General features: G+C 52.2%; 3 protein-coding genes across 3 annotated transcripts; 1 reads left to right on the top strand and 2 right to left on the bottom strand.

The window, feature by feature from the left end:
* Nucleotides 1-757: 757 nt before the first annotated feature.
* On the top strand, nt 758-7,804 carry LOC132380646 (tubulin alpha-1B chain-like). The gene is made up of 5 exons (XM_059949595.1): nt 758-799; nt 6,014-6,236; nt 6,330-6,478; nt 6,626-7,306; nt 7,508-7,804. Exons 1-5 carry the CDS (start codon nt 758-760, stop codon nt 7,802-7,804), a joined length of 1,392 nt encoding a protein of 463 aa, XP_059805578.1.
* Nucleotides 7,805-8,875: 1,071 nt separating this feature from the next.
* Nucleotides 8,876-13,051, bottom strand: LOC132380728 (tubulin alpha chain-like). Its single transcript, XM_059949719.1, is given in 3 exon segments — nt 8,876-9,004; nt 9,410-9,513; nt 12,742-13,051. Coding segments are annotated over 3 exon segments (543 nt in total).
* A 1,087-nt stretch (nt 13,052-14,138) lies between these two features.
* Nucleotides 14,139-16,189, bottom strand: LOC132380645 (tubulin alpha-1B chain-like). The gene is made up of 4 exons (XM_059949594.1): nt 15,949-16,189; nt 15,708-15,856; nt 14,637-15,317; nt 14,139-14,435 (listed from the first exon to the last, which is right to left on the bottom strand). Exons 1-4 carry the CDS (start codon nt 16,187-16,189, stop codon nt 14,139-14,141), a joined length of 1,368 nt encoding a protein of 455 aa, XP_059805577.1.
* Nucleotides 16,190-20,846: the final 4,657 nt, after the last annotated feature.

Genomic DNA, 20,846 nt, shown 5'->3' with positions numbered 1-20,846 from the left:
CCTTAAATGTACATTAAGAGTTGGCCTCCTCGGCTGCCTGTGGCAAAGAATGCAACAGATTTTATGTGTGTTCCTCTGGATTGCCAGCAACTGTAGAATTTCTTGTGTGTATGGAGGGATATGAACCCTGTGCGGACGGAATAGATTACTTTGGGTTGGCACATACACTTGGGTCCAGAGAATTGTATCCGTGACGTATGACGCTATATTACAGCAACAAGCCCTTCAGCTCCGCTGGTCCATGCCAAACGAGATATACTATATAGCTGGTCCCATTTGCCAGACTTTAGCCGCATAAGCCCGTTGGGCTTTGCAGTCCAGGTTCTGTGTCGTGCGATGTCCGAAAAGGCAGGATACCGAATGGCTTGCTGCTGCTTGCCCCTTCCAGGGATTCTCGTACAAGGACTCCTAGTCCCTCTGACTGCGTCTCCGCTAAAATACAATGCACCGTCCCTGCAGGACGTTAGGATGTGGGAGGAAGCCACAGTAGCGGGGGGTGGGGGCGGTGGTAGGCAGTGAGGTACCCACAGGATCACAGAGAGAGCCGTCTCCACCAAAACACAACACACCGGCCCCGCAGGTCATTCGGGTGTGGTAGGATGGTACGTCACAGGAGTAGCTGGGTGGGTGGGGTGGGAGGGGGTTACCTACCGGGGCACAGGGAAATGGTCTCATCCAAAGCACGATGCACTGGCTCCGCAGGGCGACGGGATGTGGACGAAATAGCGAAACCGGAGTAGCGTGGGACAGGGTATCTATGGAGCCGCAGAGGGAATACACAAACATACACCCGCCGAAGGTCGTGCTTGAGCTTGGCTCTCCAGAAGCTCCAGACCTGCCGTACAAATGACATTTGAGGAAAGTTTGGAAAAGAAGCTCAAATTATATTTTTCCCCAGGAAGCTTTTCAAGATTTGGGGGACCTTTTATTGGTTAAAAGCAAAATCATGAGACACCACATACAGTACCTCACAAGTGTGTACAAGAGTGGGGACGTTAGTTGGAGTTGTGGAAAGACTCAATTTGGAATATCTTGTGCAGTTTCAGTCACCTACCCACAGGGAAGATACCAATAAGATTGAAAGAGATTTAAAGGATGTTGCCTGGACTCGAGGACCAGAGTTATAGAGTTGAATAGGTTAGGACTTTACTCCCTGGAGTGTAGGAGAATGAGAGGAGATTTGATAGTGGTATACAAAATTAGAGGGGTACAGATCGGGTAAACACAAACAGGCATTTTTTTTCCACTGAGTAGGTAAGTTGGGTAGGTTAGAACTAGAGCTCATAGGTTTAGGGTGAAAGGTGAGTTATTTAAGAGAAACATGAGGGGAACCTGTTCACTCAGAGGAAGGTGAGAGTGTGGAATGAGCTGCTAGTGGAAGTGGTGGAATCGCGTTCGATGTTCACATTCAATGATAGTTCTGCACGGACTAGATGGGCCGAAGGACCTGTCACCCTGCTATAGCGTTCTACGTCTCTATGGCCTGCTCTTTGCTGGAGGTGAACATCGCCGGCAGCCTTGCAGCCCCGTGAAGCTCTCCCTGGAAATCCATCCATCGGTGAGCCTCCAGAGACAGAACAAGGAAAGGGGACTGATACCCCTCGGACAAGACGATTTGACGGGTCACGGAAAACTCAAGCAATCATCCTGACGATTGGAGAGACACAGGTTTGAAGTAACCGCTGTCGACATCAGCAGGGACTTGAGGTTAAAGAGATATCATCTGTCTGAATTAGAATTTGGAATGACGGCACCGGATTTCATCGTCTGCAGTATCTTTTATCTCCATATGAAAGTAAGGACAAGAATTAGAATCTCAGCTGTAGAAATGGCAACGAGGAACAATATGCCTGAAGTGCTTCCAGTCACCACCTCCCCCACCTCCATTCAGTTCCCTCCCTCTCCCTTCCCCTATCACACTTTCACTCTGCCTCCTCTTCCAGCTGTCTATCACCTCTCTTATGATTGCTCCTTCTACTACCCATAGTGCTTTCCCTTTACATTCCTTCTTCACCTCTCCTGCCTATCCCCTCCCTGCTTCCCCTCCCCCACCCCTTGGTGTTTCCCCTGATTGGTTTTCCACCCTCACCCCACCTTCTTTATCGAGCCCCTGCCCCTCCCTCTTCAGTCCTGACGAAGGGTCTCGGCCCGAAACGTTGACTACTCGTTTCAACGGATGCTGTCCGACCTGCTGAGTTCATCCAGCTTGTTTGTATGTGTTGATATGACCACAGCATCTGCAGTGTACTTTGTTTCCCTAAACAGTCCTTTCAGGTGAGGCAGCCATTCAACTGCGAGTCTGTCGGGGTCATGTGCAAAATCATAGCTCGGGTAGTTAAGACGTTTGCTCAGTATTGTGTTTGTCAACGTAGAGTGGAGAGCGAGTTCGTCAGTCTGGTGAGAGCAAACGATGTTGGGAATGGCTTGGCTGCAGCGCCGCAGGAGGGGAGTGGGGCAGGAGGCAGACGGAGGGTGACTGGTGGGGGTGGAGACACACCCAGCCCTGAAACGCCAGGCAGGGTCATTTAATTCCAAACAATTGGTTTATTGATCATAACAAATGGTCTCTCTTGTGCTTCCTGCTCCGTCTCCTCTCTGTTCCCCTTTTCCCAACCCCGATTTCTCTCCCCCTGACCCCTTCCCGCTCTTCGTCCACAATAGAGCACCCTGTCGGAATTAGGTTCATCATCACTCACATATGACATGAAATTTAAGTAACATACACAAAATGCTGGAGGAACTCAGCAGGCCAGGCAGCATCGACGGAAAAAAGTACAGTCGGGGTTTCGGGCGGCAGGACTGAAGAAAAAAATGAGGAGTAAATTTAAAAGGTGTGTGGGGGGGTGGTGGAGAAACACAAAGTGAGAGGTGAAACCGAGCGGGGAACGGGGTGAAGTAAAGAGCTGGGAAGTTGCCTAGTGAAATAGAAGGGGGAGAAGGGGCAGTCCAATAGGAGAGAGGAAGCCATGGAAGAAAGAAAAGAGGGGGCACCAGAGGGAGGTGGTGGGCAGGCGAGATAAGGTGAGAGAGGGAAAAGTGGATGGGGAAAGTTGAAGGGGCGACATTAAAGGAAGTTCAAAAATCGATGTTCATGCCATCAAGTTGGACACCCAAATGGAATATAAGTCGTTGTTCCTTCAACCTGAGTGTGGCCTCATCGCGACAGTGGAGGAGACTATGAATGACAATAGACAATAGGTGCAGGAGTAGGCCATTCGGCCCTTCTAGCCAGCACCGCCATCCACTGTGATCATGGCTGATCATTCACAATCAGTACCCCGTTCCTGCACTCTCCCCATATCCCTTGACCCCGCTATCTATAAGAGCTCTATCTAACTCTCTCTTGAATGCATCCAGAGACTTGGCCTCCACTGCCTTCTGGGGCAGAGCATTCCACATATCCACAACTCTCTGGGTGAAAAAGTTTTTCCGTATCTCTGTTCTAAATGTCCTACCCCTTATTCTTAAACTGTGGCCTCTAGTTCTGGACTCACCCATCAGCGGGAACATGCTTCCTGCATCCAGTGTGTCCAATCCCTTAATAATCTTATATGTTTCAATCAGATCCCCTCTCATCCTTCTAAATTCCAGTGTATACAAGCCCAGTCGCTCCAATCGATCAACATATGGGATGAGAAGTGCAATTAAAATGGGTGGTCACCGGGAGATCCCGCTTCTTCTGGCGAAGCGTAGGTGCTCGGCCAAACGACCTCTGTTCTCTCCTATCGGACTCTCCCTTCTCCAGTCCTTTATCTCCACCAATCAACTTCCCAGCTCTTTGCTTTACTTCCCCTCCCGGTTTCACCTATCACCTTGTGTTTCTGTTTCCCCTCCCCCACCTTTTAAATCTACTCATCTTTTTTTTCTCTCTCTCCAGTCCTGCGAAGGGTCTCGGCACGAAATATCGACTGTACTTTTTATTTCCAAAGATGCTGCCTGGCCTGCTGAGTTCCTTCAGCATTTTGTGTGTGTTGCTTGGATTTCCAGTATCTGCAGATTTTCTCTTGTGTCATGAAATTTGTTTGTTTTTTTTTGCGGCAAAAGTAAACTGCAATACATAAAATTGCTTCAGTGCTGAGCCAAAGGTCTTAGGTATGGTAGCTACATATGTGTGCCTAAGGCCTTTGCACAGTATCTGGTGCTGCTGGCGCGGCCTCCTCTTTATCGGTGAGACCCGACGTAGACTGGAGGGACCGCCTGTTCCAGCTCCTTGGCTCCGTCCCAACAAACAGGATCCACTACTCCGATTCGAATCCCCATTCCTATTCCGTCACGATGTTCCACGGTCTCCTCTGCTGTCACTCTCAGGTTGGAGGCGCAACACCTCATATTCCGTCAGGGTACCCTCCAACCTGACGGCGTGACGTCGATTTCTCCAACTTCCAATAATTTCTCCTCCCTCCCCTTTCCCTTTGCGTTCGTTCCCCACCCTGACTTTCCTCTTACCTCTTCTCCTCAGCTGCCAGTTACCTCCCTCTAGTGCCTCTCTTCCTTCCTTTCTATGAACCACTCTCCTCCACTTTAGATTCCTTCTTCTTCAGCCCTTTACCTTTCCCACCAATCACCTGCCAGCCTCTCACTTCATCTCCTCCTCCACCAATCACCTGCCAGATTTTACTCCTCCCTTTCCCTCCAATTTTTATCCTGGCTTCTTTCCCGTCCCTTCCAAACCGTCGTGTGTTTATTCTTCTCCATAGATGCTGCCTGACCTGCTGACATCCTTCAACATTTTGTGCGTGGTGCGCGGCATTTCCAGTACCTGCAGAATCTTTTGCGTTCGTGATTTAAAGAGGAACCGAGGGGAAGATTCGTCGCACAGGGAGCAGGGAGTATATGGCGTGAGCTGCCAGAGGAAGTGGTAAAAATTCAGAAGTAATCGTGGCTGGAATCTGGAATTGCAATTCCAGCTGCATAAATGGTGAGGGGAGAAAAGAAGCAGCGTTTGGAAGGAACGCCAAGACTTGGCAAACAGGTAGGTGACCAGCAGCGGTGACTCCGGAGGACAAATAGGGAAGACGAGCCTGATGCATTGATTCAGACAAATCACCAATCCGAGCTCGAGACGGGGAATGTCTTTGGTAAAAGATTGCGCGATTAAGGGATTCTGAGACCAAATAATCAATTAGCTCGAAACTACATGGTTTGATCTGCTTGAATGGATGTGGATTAATAAAGATGATGTGCAATAACTTTGCCTGGTGTGTCTTATCGGGTGTTGCATTTAATTGACAACAGTTTGATTACGCTTGATTTAATTTGGGACTATTTTTCCAGGGCCACGGAGATGGCGCAGGGGCTGGAATCTGAGAGAGGTCGGACGGGCCGATTGAACTGCGTTTCCTCAAAGGACCAATCAGCAGCAAGCACCATCGAATCTTGTGTGTTGTGCTTTCCACGGCGACCGGGGACCTTTGTCCTCGCTGTCCAATCAGAGTTCCACCGATCGCCAACATTCTATTCCCGGGTACTATAAAGGGACCGATTGGCTCCGCACGTGGCCAGCGCGGGAACTTCTCGAGGAGTGCAAAATGGTGAGCGCTTGGAAGAAGAGTCGGGGGCGCGCGAACGCGGTGCACCGGGAGCGGGAGCCGGAACCGGGTAGTGAATGTCTGCGGCGACGAGAGGCCGGAGTGAACCCCGGGGAAGGGAAATGTGCCGCATGTCTGCAAACTCCGGGAGAATCAAAGTAACCCGATGACGGGAGGGGAGGGTGCAATGAGAAAATGCGCAGGAACGTGTGATTCCCAGGGACGTGAGAGCTTCGGTCGGCGAAAAGAAAGTAGAATGTGGGAATTGCAGAGGTGGGTAGAATGAACCTGAATTGTTGCATCTTTGCACGATCCATTGAACTAATCCCGATTGGATGGAGAAAGGGCGGTCTGGACAGGGGCATCTGGAGATACTGTATATAGAAATTGTTACGCAAACCTCGGAGCAAACGGATCGCGAGTAAACTTCTGGAAAGCAATTCCCTTATATCTTAATACCTAACCGTATGTTACCCTCCCTGCAGCGCGAGTGTGTCTCAGTCCACATCGGCCAGGCCGGGTGCCAGATCGGTAACGCTTGCTGGGAGCTGTACTGTCTGGAACATGGCATCCAGCCGGATGGACAGATGCCGAGTGACAAGACTATTGGAGGGGGCGACGATTCCTTCAACACCTTCTTCAGCGAGACGGGGGCGGGCAAGCACGTCCCGCGGGCGGTCTTCATCGACCTGGAGCCTACCGTGGTCGGTAAGGCCAGCGGGCATTGAACTCTGATCTCGCGCGATTTAATAGAGACTGTGTTCAATTCGCCCGTTCTCGACTTCCTCTCTCCCCACACAGATGAGGTCCGGACCGGCACCTACCGGCAGCTCTTCCACCCCGAGCAGCTCATCACGGGTAAGGAGGACGCGGCAAATAACTACGCGCGGGGCCACTGTTCCATCGGCAAGGAGATCGTGGACCTGGTTCTGGATCGCATCCGGAAGCTGGTAGGTTCTGGGTTGGTGACCGTCAGCGAATTGTAAGCGTTTTCCATTGGCCAGTGTTGAACCCAATCCACACCTGTCCCACTATCCTCTCCCATTCCGAACGGAGAACAGCACAGTTACCTCACGCTCTCACCTCTTTCCCCGCAGGCGGACCAGTGCACGGGGCTGCAGGGGTTTCTCATCTTCCACAGTTTCGGGGGCGGCACCGGCTCGGGCTTCACCTCCCTCCTCATGGAGAGACTCTCCGTCGACTACGGAAAGAAATCCAAGCTGGAGTTCGCCGTCTACCCGGCGCCCCAGATCTCCACCGCCGTGGTCGAGCCCTACAACTCGGTGCTGGTCACCCACTGCACCCTCGAGCACTCGGACTGCGCCTTCATGGTGGACAATGAGGCCATCTACGACATCTGCCGGCGGAACCTGGACATCGAGCGCCCCACCTACACCAACCTCAACCGGCTCATCGCGCAGTTGGTGTCGTCCATCACGGCGTCGCTGCGCTTCGACGGCGCCCTCAACGTGGACCTGACCGAGTTCCAGACCAACCTGGTGCCCTACCCCCGCATCCACTTCCCGCTGGCCACCTACGCGCCCCTCATCTCGGCCGAGAAGGCTTACCACGAGCAGCTATCCGTGGCCGAGATCACCAACGCCTGCTTTGAGCCGGCCAACCAGATGGTGAAGTGCGACCCCCGCCAGGGCAAGTACATGGCGTGCTGCATGCTGTACCGCGGAGACGTGGTGCCCAAGGACGTGAACGCCTCCATCGCCACCATCAAGACCAAGCGCTCCATCCAGTTCGTGGACTGGTGTCCGACCGGCTTCAAGGTGAGGCCCACCCGAGCCTGAATACATTCCCCGCATGCAGTTTATTTTGTCTGTCCGCGCAGTTTTAAACCGTCCCAGGGAAAGTCTGCCAGTTGTGCTCGCTTCACGAATAGGCAGGCACCAACTGAGCAATAGGATATTATGAGGTGGAATGAGTTGGTTGAAATGAGGTTATAATTGATGCAAATTTATCTCCCACAGGTGGGCATCAACTACCAGCCCCCGACCGTGGTGCCCGGCGGCGACCTGGCCAAGGTGCAGCGCGCCGTCTGCATGCTGAGCAACACCACCGCCATCTCCATGGCCTGGACCCGGCTGAACCTCAAGTTCGACAAGATGTACGCCAAGCGGGCCTTCGTCCACTGGTACGTGGGCGAGGGGCTGGAGGAGGGGGAGTTCCAGGACGCGAGAGAGGACATGGCCGCCCTGGAGAAGGACTACCAAGAGGTGGCGGTGGACTCCGCCGAGCTGGACAAAAGAGAGGAAGAGGAAGAATAAGATTTAGTAATTTAGAAATTGATGCTTTATGTTCAATATATAGTTATATATAATATCATACTTAAGTTAATAAAAGTGGTTAAGTAATGTCTGTTCCGATTTTTTAATTTGTTGAGTAAGGCGGTGAAGTGGGTAAAGGTAAATAACAAGAGAAGACGGGAGCTGGGAGAATGGTCCAAGTTCGCGTCAGATGCACAGTGGCCACTTTATTAGGTACACTTGCTCATCATAGCCAATATCTGATCAGCTAATCACGAGGCAGGAATGCAATACAGAAAATCATGGAGCCATTGAGAAGTTTTTTTTTAGCAGCGACCAATCGGAGATCGGCGGCTCACTCGGGTTTGCGATGGAGTTGAAAGGGCAGCGACTCGCGATAGTTTTGTCCAGCAGCCAATCAGCGTTCAGGATTGTTCGGCAAAATCCGGCAGGGGCTAGCGGAGCTGTTATCGTGGGAGTGGATGCAGAGCGGGGATCTGGAGTCTTTAGCTTTTCGACGCTTCGGTGAGAAGCTTGATTGAGAGATAGCGAAAAGCTGTGGGTAGATTTTAACACCTCCCCCCACAGGTTTTCAAATTGTTCTTCCTTCTCGATAGTTGAATGCTTCTGTTGCGGTATGTGGGAGGCAGGGAGACCTTTAGTTTCCCTGGCGATTATATCTACGAGAAGTCCATCCAGCATCAGCTTCTAATACTAAGGAGTTGGAGCTGGAGCTGATGAAATCCGGACCATTCGGGAGACTGAAGGAGTGAGTGACAGATTTACTTTTCCAAAAATATACTTTATTCATAAATATTACAAAATAAAATTATTATAAAAAACATTCGTTGACTCGAATCCTTATTCAGAAAATAAAGTTATTTACAATAAATCATGCATTGACTCTCAATGCTTAGTCAAGAATAAAAAAATATTTATAATAAGCTAGTGATTGACTCATTCCTTAACCAGCTATGCCTTTCTACACTTTCAGCCACTTGTATGGCGTTATGTTGGTTCACCTTTCCACACCATTGTTGAGGAGTATACTCCCCGCCATCCGACCCGTCCCACTCCCGCAGGAGACGAACCTTAAACTGTTGTTCTTCCCCACCGGGCCTTTGCAGTGGCTGTAGCAACTTTGAGTGCACTGCTCAGCACGTACTCCTGCAGGCGAGAACGTTCCAGCCGGCAGCACTCAGCCACGGTCATCTCCGTGTGCTGGTAGACCATCAAGTTTCGGGCCGACCAAAGAGCGTCCTTCACCGAGTCGATGATCTGCCAACAGCACCGGATGTTGGACTCCGTGTGTGTCCCCAGTAGTCCAGAAATCAGGGAGTCCTCGGTTACGCAGCGGCTGGGGTCGAATCTCGACACTGTCCCTTTCATCCCCCCTCCACACCTTCTCCGTGAACCCACAGTGTGCAAAGAGATGTGCAACTCCGCCTCACTGCAGTCCTCCCGTGGGCATCGGGGCGTGGGGACGACGTCCCGGGCGTACAGGAGGGATCTGAATGGGAGGGCCCCTCTCACCGCCAGCCAGGAGAGACCTTGGTGCCTGTTGGTGAGGTCTGGCGATGAGGCATTTTGCCAGATGAGCTGGACGGTCTGCTCAGGGAACCACACGGCTGAGTCCATCTCGTCCTTCTTCTGCAGCGCCTGTGGGACATTAAGTGGCGACCACCGCCCGATGGAACTGTGGTCAAAGGCGTTGACCTGGAGGAACTTTTCTGCGAAGGGCAGTTATGGCGGCAACGACTGGCTGACAGGGGAGCTGCGCGGGAAGGGGGGCAGTTCCATCCAGACAGATAGAACCTGGGCACACAGTGGTATTTAGTGCCTACGTATCTGGGATCCACACAGGAAGCTGTCCATCGAGTGAGGGCGACATTGGGGACCTTTTTGCCCCCATTGTCCAGGAACTTGTGTATATAGAACATATAGGGAGGCAGTTACACCCAAGGTACCGGGAAACTGGGTGACTGCCAGGAAGGGGAAAGGCTTTAAACGGCCAGTGCAGAGTAACCTTTGTGGCCATTCCGCTCAACAACAGGTATAGTACTTTGGATGGCGCAGCAGCGGAAAGTCGAAGCGGTCGGGTCTCTGGCACTGGGCCTGGCTCTGTGATTCAGGAGGCAAGGGGGAGAAGAGGCGAGTTGATGATCATAGGACATTTGTTAGTTAGGGGAACAGAAAGGGGGATACCATCGATGGGATTGAGATTCCGGGATCGTGGATTGCCTCCCAGTGCTAAGGACGGGGCATCTCGGCATGCTTTAGTGGGAGGGTGAGAAGCCAGAAGACGTGGTCCATGTGGTCACCAATGACATAGGTAGGAAGAGTCATGAGGTTCCTCAAAGTGTGTTCCGGGAGTTGGGTGCTAAGGGCAGGATCTCCAGGGTTGTAATCTCAGGATTGCTACCCGTGGCATGTGCAAGTGAGGCTGGAACTGGAAAGATTATACATTTTAATAGGTGGCTAAAGAGTTGCCTTGCGGGGTGGGGGGCATAAGGATTTTGGATCATTAAACTGTCTTCCAGTGAAGGCAGGAGCTGGAGGGGATGGTTTGTACCTGAACTGGAACAGGACTGATGTAGTGTAGGCCTCCGTTAGTCTTGATAGACTATGGATTTGCAGGGGGATTTGCAAGTTTCCAGGGCCCAAGCCTGGGCAAACAGGACTAATACCCTAGCGGTGAACGGCGGGGGGAGCGTGGGATGGTGGCGAACGGAGAGGAGTGGTTTCAATTGGAATTGCAGGGGGATGGGAACCAGAGGGCCAGAGCGGGGAAGTTGTGGAGACAGGTGTTGTTCAGACCTAAGACAAAGTTTGGAATCAAAAGGTCGAGCATAGTGCAACTTTGACAAGGTCCCGCATGGGAGGTTAGTTAGGAAGATTCAGTCGCCAGGTATACATGGGGAGGTAGTAAATCGGATTAGACATTACATGAGGCGGCGCGGCACGGCAGCAGCGGCCTTTTCAGACCTGGTGTTAATTTACTTTTCTATTTTAAGTTTGATGCACAACTTTCGATTAGGGCACATGGATAACAGAGCGGCTATCTACCATCGCCCGATACAATACAGAGATCGCCCAAAAACAAGCCTCCACAAAGATCTGCTGGCTGAATTACGCGACGTCGGCTTGCTGAGGGAAACGGGCCTACAATCCTCGGACTTGCCTGATGCTGGGAGCCGGAAGCGATGTGCGAGGAAGCTTGAAGCGAGGCAAACGGGCAGGGGCCATTGCCAGACAAAAAGCGAATCCGAGTGGGCCGGCTCTCCCGTCTATTCTGCTCTCCAATGTCCTCTCCCTGGACAATAAAATGGACTACATCCGACTCCAACGTAATACTCGGCGGGAGCACAGAGTTTGCTCCGCGTTTGTCTTCACAGAGACATGGCTCACTGATGGGATTTCGGACGCTGCCATCCATCCAGACGAGCTAGCTTTGTTTCGTTCGGACAGAGATGCAGCTGTCTCCGGTAAGACTCGCGGTGGCGGTGTCTGTGTTTACATCGACACGGAATGGTGTAAGAACTCTGTGCTGGATTCCAGACGCTGCTTATCGTTAGTGGATTTTGTTCCAGTTCGATGCAGACCATGTTATTTGCCACGGGAATTCACCTCTGTCCTTATATTCGGTGTCCACATTCCCCCCAGCGCTAATGCTAAGGAAGCGCTCTGTGAACTGTACTGGGCTATTAGCGAACTGCAGAACGCTCACGCTGATGGTCTGTTTATTGTCGCCGGTGATTTTAACCACGCAAATGCTCCCCAAATTCCATCAGTATGTGGACTTTGCAACGAGCGGGGAGAACGCATTGGACCTGGTTTACCCAAACATTCCCGACGCGTACCGGGCAGAGCCCGGCCCCCGCCTCGGATACTCAGACCACATTTCTGTTATGCTAATCCCAGCATACAGACCGCTCGCCAGGCGCTCCAGACCAGTTCAGAAGCAGGTGAAAACCTGGCCAGCAGGAGCCATCTCCGATCTACAAGACCGCTTTGAGCACACTGACTGGCACATGTTCAGGGAGGCTGCAACCTATGGCGACTCTACCAGCTTAGAGGAGTACACAGCATCAGTGACCAGCTACATCAGCAAGTGCATTGATGATGTTACTCTGTCCAAGACCATCACTATACGTGCCAACCAGAAGCCATGGATGACCGCAGAGGTGCGTGCGCTGCTGAGGTCCCGCGACTCCGCCTTCAGAGCAGGCGACAAGGCAGCTTTAACAACAGCAAGGGCCAAACTGTCCCGAGCCATCAGAGGGGCAAAGCGTGCACACGCCCAGCGAATCCACAGCCACTTCCAGGACAGCGGCGACACATGTGGAAGGGCATTCAGGACATCACCAGCTACAGGACAACATCACCTGACTGTGCAGGTGATGCCTCCCTCCCAAATGCGCTGAATAACTTCTACAGCCGGTTTGAGGCGGAAAATGACGTGGTGGTGAGGAAGTCCACCCCTCCTGCGAATGACCAGGTGCTGTGTCTCTCCGTGGCCGACGTGAGAAGACAACGTGAAGGGTCAACCCACGGAAGGCTGCTGGACCAGACAACATCCCTGGTAGAGTGCTCAGAGGATGTGGAGACCAGCTAGCAGATGTTCTCACTGACATCTTGAACATCTTCCTGAGCAGCGCCGTCATTCCAACGTGCTTCAAGGCCGCCACCATCGTCCCCGTGCTGAAGAAGTCTTCAGTGTCCTGCCTAAATGACTACCGTCCCGTTGCACTTACATCCATCATCATGAAGTGTTTCGAGAGGCTCGGCATGAGGCATATCAAGATCCTGCTGACCCCCTCACTGGACCCCCAGCAGTTTGCGTACCGTCCCAACCGCTCAACAGATGATGCCAGTGCCACCACCCTCCACCTGGCCCTAACCCACCTGGACAAAGAAGAATAAATAAATAGCTTCCAAATTAGTAAATCTTATTCTGCCTCTTCCCCTTTTCCTGTCGAGTTCGGCGGAGTCCACCGCCACTTTTTGGTAATTCTTCGCCAGCGAGGCCGTGTCCTCCCGCGCGTCCTGGAACTTCCCCTCCTCCAGACCCTCGCCCATGTACCAGTGGACGAAGGCCCGCTTGGCGTACATCTTGTCGAACCTGACGTTCAGCCGGGCCCAGGCCATGGAGATGGCGGTGGTGTTGCTCAGCATGCAGACGGCGCGCTGCACCTTGGCAGGGTCGCCGCCGAGAACCACGATAGGGGGCTAACAGTTGATGCCCACCTGAGGGAGACAAACTTGCATCAATTATAACCTCATTAGGCTGAGTGCTGCCGGCTGGCAAATTCTCACCTGCAGGAATACGTGCTGAGGGACGCACTCAAGCTCGGTCCAGCCACCGCGAAGGCCCGTTGGGGAAGGACCACAGTTTAAGGTTCGTCACCCGCGGGAGTGGGAGGTGTCGGGTGGGGAGGAGAATACCCCTCATCAGCGGTGTGGATAGATGAGTCAACATGGTGCCCCAGGAGTGGCTGGAAATGTATAGACCGTAAAGGAACTTCAGTAAAGGAATGAGTGTCAACGCCTGGTCGTTTATCGTTAATAATTTTTATTTTATTGTAAATAAGTCTTTAACCCTTGCCTAAAGTTTTAGAGTCAATGTTTTATTGTAAACATCTTTAGTCTGAATAGGAGCAGGGGATCGACGTATAATTTATTGTAAATAACTCTATTTAATGTATAAGGACTCAGATTTCAATGGGTTTTAATTATAACCTCATTCCAACCAATTCATTCCACCTCGTAATATCCTATTGCTCATTTGGCGCCTTTCTATTCGAGCAATGACGATAATTTGCTGACTATCCCGAAGTAAGTTTAAAACTGTACGGACAGAAGAATATTAGGTGCGAGGTATGCACTCAGGTGCGGATCGTCTCACGTTGAGGCCGGTCGGACACCAGTCCGTGAACTTTCTGCTCAATCGGCAAACCTGAGTGAGTAGTCGATCTCCGATTGGTCGCAGCCAAAAAAAAACAACGACTCAATGGCTCTATGCTATTATACATTGCATTTCTGCCTCGTGATTGGCGAATTAGATATTTGCAAAGACGAGCAAGTACATCCAATAAAGTAGCCAATGTGCATCTGATACAATCTTGCGCCACTAATGGCCGCACCTAGTCCATTCTGCCCAGCTCCCGTCTCCTCCTGTTATATGCCTTTACTCATTTCACCACCCTTCCCCGAGTTTTCCCAAACTTGTGGTGACCCAACAAATAAAGAAAATCAGAACAGACATTACTTAAATACTTTAATTATCTTAAATATGATGCTATAAATAACAATATATTGAATATAATTTAACCGTCAATTTCTAAATTACTAAATCTTATTCTTCCTCTTCCTCTCTTTTGTCCAGCTCGGCGGAGTCCACCGCCACCTCTTGGTAGTCCTTCTCCAGGGCGGCCATGTCCTCTCTCGCGTCCTGGAACTCCCCCTCCTCCAGTCCCTCGCCCACGTACCAGTGGACGAAGGCCCGCTTGGCGTACATCTTGTCGAACTTGAGGTTCAGCCGGGTCCAGGCCATGGAGATGGCGGTGGTGTTGCTCAGCATGCAGACGGCGCGCTGCACCTTGGCCAGGTCGCCGCCGGGCACCACGGTCGGGGGCTGGTAGTTGATGCCCACCTGTGGGAGATAAATTTGCATCAATTATAACCTCATTTCAACCAACTCATTCCACCTCATAATATCCTATTGCTCAGTTGGTGCCTGCCTATTCGTGAAGCGAGCACAACTGGCAGACTTTCCCTGGGACGGTTTAAAACTGCGCGGACAGACAAAATAAACTGCATGCGGGGAATGTATTCAGGCTCGGGTGGGCCTCACCTTGAAGCCGGTCGGACACCAGTCCACGAACTGGATGGAGCGCTTGGTCTTGATGGTGGCGATGGAGGCGTTCACGTCCTTGGGCACCACGTCTCCGCGGTACAGCATGCAGCACGCCATGTACTTGCCCTGGCGGGGGTCGCACTTCACCATCTGGTTGGCCGGCTCAAAGCAGGCGTTGGTGATCTCGGCCACGGATAGCTGCTCGTGGTAAGCCTTCTCGGCCGAGATGAGGGGCGCGTAGGTGGCCAGCGGGAAGTGGATGCGGGGGTAGGGCACCAGGTTGGTCTGGAACTCGGTCAGGTCCACGTTGAGGGCGCCGTCGAAGCGCAGCGACGCCGTGATGGACGACACCAACTGCGCGATGAGCCGGTTGAGGTTGGTGTAGGTGGGGCGCTCGATGTCCAGGTTCCGCCGGCAGATGTCGTAGATGGCCTCATTGTCCACCATGAAGGCGCAGTCCGAGTGCTCGAGGGTGCAGTGGGTGACCAGCACCGAGTTGTAGGGCTCGACCACGGCGGTAGAGATCTGGGGCGCCGGGTAGACGGCAAACTCCAGCTTGGATTTCTTTCCGTAGTCGACGGAGAGCCTCTCCATGAGGAGGGAGGTGAAGCCCGAGCCGGTGCCGCCCCCGAAACTGTGGAAGATGAGAAACCCCTGCAGCCCCGTGCACTGGTCCGCCTGCGGCGAAAGAATATACAGCTGGTTGAGCGGAGAGGGGACGAGAGGAAAGTAATGGACGGGGGAATGCCGTGTGGGCGAGCATAAGGTGAAATATATCCGATAGTTACGGAATGGGTCAGGGGAAACGTGTTAAAGAGCGGCTGACTTTTGAGAGTGTCTTCAAAGGAAAGAAAAGGTAAAAGAGGTGAACTTGTCGCCCGTTCTTGGTGCCAAGGGAGATTGCGCCACGAGTTTCTCTGCAAGCGGGAGCTGCGACATTGTGAATCCTGGACCAGCCGGTGAGTTGGGGTTGCGAAGCAGAACTCAGAGACGCATACGGTCTTGGATACAGTGGGAGAGGTGAGCGTGGGGCGCCCGACGATGATTTGTAGTCGCTTGGAAACGTACCAGCTTCCGTGTGCGATCCAGGACCAGGTCCACGATCTCCTTGCCGATGGAACAGTGGCCCCGCGCGTAGTTATTGGCCGCGTCCTCCTTGCCCGTGATGAGCTGCTCGGGGTGGAAGAGCTGCCGGTAGGTGCCGGTCCGGACCTCATCTGTGTGGGGAGAGAGGAAGTAGAGAACGGGCGAATTGAACACAGTCTCTATTAAATGCGCGAGATCAGAGTTCAATGCCCGCTGGCCTTACCGACCACGGTGGGCTCCAGGTCGATGAAGACGGCCCGCGGAACGTGCTTGCCCGCCCCCGTCTCGCTGAAGAAGGTGTTGAAGGAATCGTCGCCCCCTCCGATGGTCTTGTCACTCGGCATCTGTCCATCCGGCTGGATGCCATGCTCCAGACAGTACAGTTCCCAGCAAGCGTTACCGATCTGGCATCCGGCCTGGCCGATGTGGATTGAGATACACTCGCGCTGCAAGGAAGGCAACATACAACCGTGTGATATTAAGATACAATGAAATCTTTTCCAGAAGTGCACTCCCGATCTGTTTGCTCCGATATTTCTAGAATAATTCCAACATATCTCCAGATGTCATTGTCCGGAGCGCCCTCGCCCCATTCGCGCACTGAGCTCTATCCAATCAGGATTAACTCCATGAAGCGGCCCAATGTGTCAGGTCAGTCCCACCCACCTCTGCAATTCATACACTCTTGCCTTCCCTTCGCCACCGGTGTTCGCCATTTGGGAACCACTGACCAGATTTTCCTGCGCATTCTCTCAGTGCACTCTCCTCCTGCCATCGCCGGGTTCACTCCGCCTTCTCGTCCCCGCAAACATGCACTGCCCAGTCCCCGCTCCCGCTCCCGATGCACCGCACTAGCGCACTCACCATTTTGCTTTCCTCGAGCAGTTCTCGCAGTGGCGGCGGCGCGGCGCCAATCGGTCCCTTTATGGTCCCCGGGAATAGAACGTTGGCATTCACTCGACCTCTGATTGGACAGCGAGGACAAAGGGGCCCCGGTCTCCTATGGAAGCACAACACACAAAATTCGATGGTGCCCGTGGCCGATTGGTTCGTCGTGGAAAACACAGAACAATTCTGCGGACGGCTCTCCAGCCCCTCCCCCAACTCTGTGCTGCAGAAGAAATAGCAGCAGATTAAACCAAGCGTCACCAAACTATTGCCAATTAAATGCAAATCCGATTAAAATACACCAGCCAATATGTTTACTCAATATCTGCATTTTTATTCATCCACATCAATTCAAACAGATCAAATATCACCTAGTAGCTTCAGACTACTGTAATGGGTTATTTAGTCTGAGAACCCTTTAGTCGCACAATCCTATACTTCCAAAAGCGTCACCTGTAGTCATATGTCTCCTTCCCTTAATAAACTCGGAGTTCCGACTCAAGTTATCCTCAGCGCAGGGAGCGGGAGCGGGGACCGGGCAGTGCGGGGACGAGAAGCCGGAGTGATCTCCGGGGAATGGAAATATACCGCGCGTTTCCAGGCGATCCGAAACGACCCGACGATGGAGGGCAGGGCGCACTGAGAAAGTGCGCAGGGAAAGCGAGTGTGTGATTCCCTGGGAAACGGTGGCACCGGTGGCGAAGGGAACGAGTCACCGATGCTGATCACCTGCTATCCATCTCTTTGCAGCCCTTTTAAACATTGCTTCATACTTCATCGCCATTTACCCAGCTTTAATTCTAATAATTGAGGATATTTCTTCTTCAAATTCCGGCACGTGTCGTCGCGCAATTACCTGGAACATAATTATCTTCATTGCCAGATATGCAGCCGAGATTCCGGACCTTATCCTTGCAAGGCATTTCCTTCCAGAGTCTTCCTAACCATGCACCAGTGCAGATTCATTTTATGCGTTGTAATGGTACCCACCTGCTCTGGCAACTCGTTCCACATCTCCACCACCCCCTGTGTGGAAAACTTGCCCCTCAGAGCCACTTTACTTTTTCACCTTAAACCTACACCCTCACTTTGTACGACCACCTCCCCCCCCGCGGGTGAAAGGGACTATCCAGTTGACATATACATTCTCGTGGCATTTTAAACCTCTGTACGATCATCTGCCAGCCTCCAATTACTACTGCAACAGCGCCCATCTCGGTAAATCTTCGAACCATTCAATCTTACGCAATCGATGAGATCCCTAATAATCGCTAATTTAGCTGCGATTTTTTTTCCACATTTGTATTCATTCTGCAAACGGGCAGAGTCTTTAAAAAACGAGGTTACGGACCCTATACAGATTACAAGGGAGGAGACGCAAGTGGAGCAAGCGAGCTGCACTTCAGTGTTGAAGAGAAGTTCGGATGGGAGGGGCATGGCGGGCTATGGTTCAGTGCAGCTCGATGGGACTAGGCAGGTTAAACGGTTCGGCACGGGCTAGAAGGGCCGAAGAGCCTGTTTCGGTATTGTTCTTTTCTATGACTCTGTGGCTAAACACAAATACAACCGATCAGCACAACTGAAGGAGATGTCGTTGACGTCAGGACGATGCGGTGGGGTGGGATTCCCTCAATAGGGAACGTTTTTGCGTGATCTTGTTTAAGGTGGGAGGTAGCCAGCACACGGTCCTTGACAGATCGGGGTCGGGGTACAGTGGCGTGGAATGTAAGACGACTAAGGACTCTTCATTTCTGCAGCCTTCACTGCCGCTGTGATGTGTCAGCATCTTTCTCGGCCCCACGGTGAAGGGCGTGGTTGGATCGCTCTTTCTTAGACCGTCCCCTGGACCTCATCGCCAAGGGTGACCCTATCAGGAGCGAGGCGCCAGTCGGCATCACTCTCGGAAGCTCAGGCACTCACAGGCGTCTCCACCACGGCAAGAGCACGACCGTCAGAGAAGAACAGGTATAATGGTTAACGCGACGCTATTAAAACTCAGGCATCGGAGTTCGGAGCTCAATTACGGCCTGCCCCGTAAGAACGTTTGACCGCCCTCCCCGTGAGGGCGCGTGTTTCCTCCGAGTCTACCGGCTTCCCCCCACCGTCCAAAGACGTACCGGTTAGTAGGTTAGTTGGTTATTATAAATTGTCCCGTTATTCGGATTGGGTGAAATAGGTGGGTTGCTGGGGCGGGGTGTCGTGATTCGCGGGCCAAGGAGGCCTGTTCCGCTCTGTTTCTCTGATACCTAAGTAGAGCCGTAGGGTCATAGAAAAGTACATCTCCGAAACAGGCCCTCCGGCCCATCTAGTCTGCGCCGACCCATTTAAGCTGCCTTCTCCCATCTGTACCGGGAGCATATACCTCCATACCTCTGTTATCCATGTAGCTATCCAAACTTCTCGTAAATGTTGAAATCCAGCTCGCATGTACCACTCGTGCTGATAGCTCGTTTCACACTCTTCTGGCCCTCTGAATGAAAAAGGTTCCCCTCATGAGCTCCTTAAACCTTTCCCCTTTCACCCTTAACCCATGACCTCTAGTTGCAGTCCCATACATCCTCAGTGGAAAAAAAGATCTTACTCGCATTTACCCTACCTATACCCCTCATAATTTTGTAGCCCTCTATCAAATCTCCCCTCAACCTTCTACGTTGTAACCCAAGGAATATGGTCCTAACCTATTCAACCTTTCCTTGTAGCTGAGGTCCTCCAGTCCCAGCAACAACCTTGTAAATTTTATCTGTGCTTTTTCAAACTTATTTACATCTTTCTTGAAGGTAGGTGACCAAAACTGCACACAGTACTCCCAATGGGCCTCACCAATGTCTTATGCAACGTCAACATAACACCCCATCTCCTGTACTCAATACTTTGCACTAAATAAATAGATAGATACATATATACTTCAGTGTAAGTCTGCGGTTCGGTCAGCACGTGTTTGTCTAGGGGAAGGCAGTCTTTGGCCCTGCCAGACTGAGAAATCTGGATGGTGTGGGTGCAGCGTGGTGTGTTGCCCAGTTACAAATCCAAACCGCCAAATATCAGACAGTACGCCGCATGCAATTAAACGATCGAACTTTATAAATCTTAACCTGACTATCGGATTAGTAAAGAATTTTTTTTTTATAAAAAAGGAAAAGGGCTCATTGTATCGAAACAGTGTAAAATGCACGTTAGGGCTCACGGAATCGTCCATTCGTCCCCCACCGACCTCCTCCGAGCCTCGCTGACCTTCGGACCCTCGCTCCGAGTCCACTCCGTCCGGCGGTCTACCAACTCTTTCTATTCGCGTCTCCTCTCGTCATCTCTCGCCGACAAAAGACCGCGAAAGCCCTGCTCCCAGACCCACAAGAAAGAACAACATGGCTCTCACAGCCTATCATACCACGGTTATCTCCAGTCATAACATTGCTTCTACAGAGAAACCTCCGCAATGAAACCTTCAGCGCGTCACATAGGCGTGTCCTGTGTCCGCCACTTAGACGCTACGGCCAAGAAAGGTCATCAGTGCCTTTACTTCCTCAGCAGGCTAAGGAAACTCGGCATGTCCCCGGTGACAGATGCATCACAGAAAGTATCTGGCCTGGACGCATGATGGAGACACAGGGGTCGGAAGAAGCTGGAAATTTGGAGTCACGCACACAACGCAGCCGGGTGAACTCGGCGGGTCAGGCAGCGCCGGACAGAGAACGTTTCCGGTCGAGTGTCTTCATCAGCCTGTTCTACTGAAGGGTTCCGACCACTTCCCTCCGTATGTGCCGCCTGACCTTTTGAGCTCCTTCGGCCTTTGTGTACCTGTCCAGATACACCACAAGCACAATGACAGCTTCTACCCCCACCCCCCCATCCCGTTATGAACTGACTGGTTCAGACGCGCCAGAGTAAACATTCCGTCCGGACGGACCACAGCTCGGCACTGAGACTGCGCGTCCCCTGACAGCAGGAAACCGCAGAGAGTTCTGGACACAGCTCAGTCGGTCACGGGCACAAACCTCCGCTCTGTGGACACTATCTACACTTCCTCTGCCCAGTAAAGTGGCCAGCGTAGTCAAAAACCCCACCCACCGCGGACGTTCTCTCTTCTCCCGTCTCCCGTCGGACGTGAAGGTACAAAAGTCTGAAAGCACGTACCACCAGGCTCAAGGGCAGCTTCTACCCCGCTGTTACCACACTACCGAGCGGACCGCTCAAGGGCGACAGATGAACTCGATCTCCCAACCCACATGGTCGCGC

Source organism: Hypanus sabinus, chromosome 24, assembly GCF_030144855.1.
Source record: "Hypanus sabinus isolate sHypSab1 chromosome 24, sHypSab1.hap1, whole genome shotgun sequence".
Taxonomy (NCBI): domain Eukaryota; kingdom Metazoa; phylum Chordata; class Chondrichthyes; order Myliobatiformes; family Dasyatidae; genus Hypanus; species Hypanus sabinus.
The sequence above is the reverse complement of the archived record's forward strand: the minus strand, read 5'-3'. Positions and strand labels throughout refer to the sequence as shown.

Bases quoted from the DNA above. Each gene is read 5' to 3' on its own strand.
- LOC132380646 (XM_059949595.1), top strand. From the start codon at position 758: ATGGAGCCGCAGAGGGAATACACAAACATACACCCGCCGAAG. The intron at 6,237-6,329 runs GTAAGGCCAGCG...CTCCCCACACAG, and splicing joins CCTGGAGCCTACCGTGGTCG to ATGAGGTCCGGACCGGCACC. The intron at 6,479-6,625 runs GTAGGTTCTGGG...CTTTCCCCGCAG, and splicing joins TGGATCGCATCCGGAAGCTG to GCGGACCAGTGCACGGGGCT.
- LOC132380645 (XM_059949594.1), bottom strand. From the start codon at position 16,189: ATGTTGCCTTCCTTGCAGCGCGAGTGTATCTCAATCCACATCGGCCAG. The intron at 15,857-15,948 runs GTAAGGCCAGCG...CTCCCCACACAG, and splicing joins CCTGGAGCCCACCGTGGTCG to ATGAGGTCCGGACCGGCACC. The intron at 15,318-15,707 runs GTACGTTTCCAA...CTTTCGCCGCAG, and splicing joins TGGATCGCACACGGAAGCTG to GCGGACCAGTGCACGGGGCT.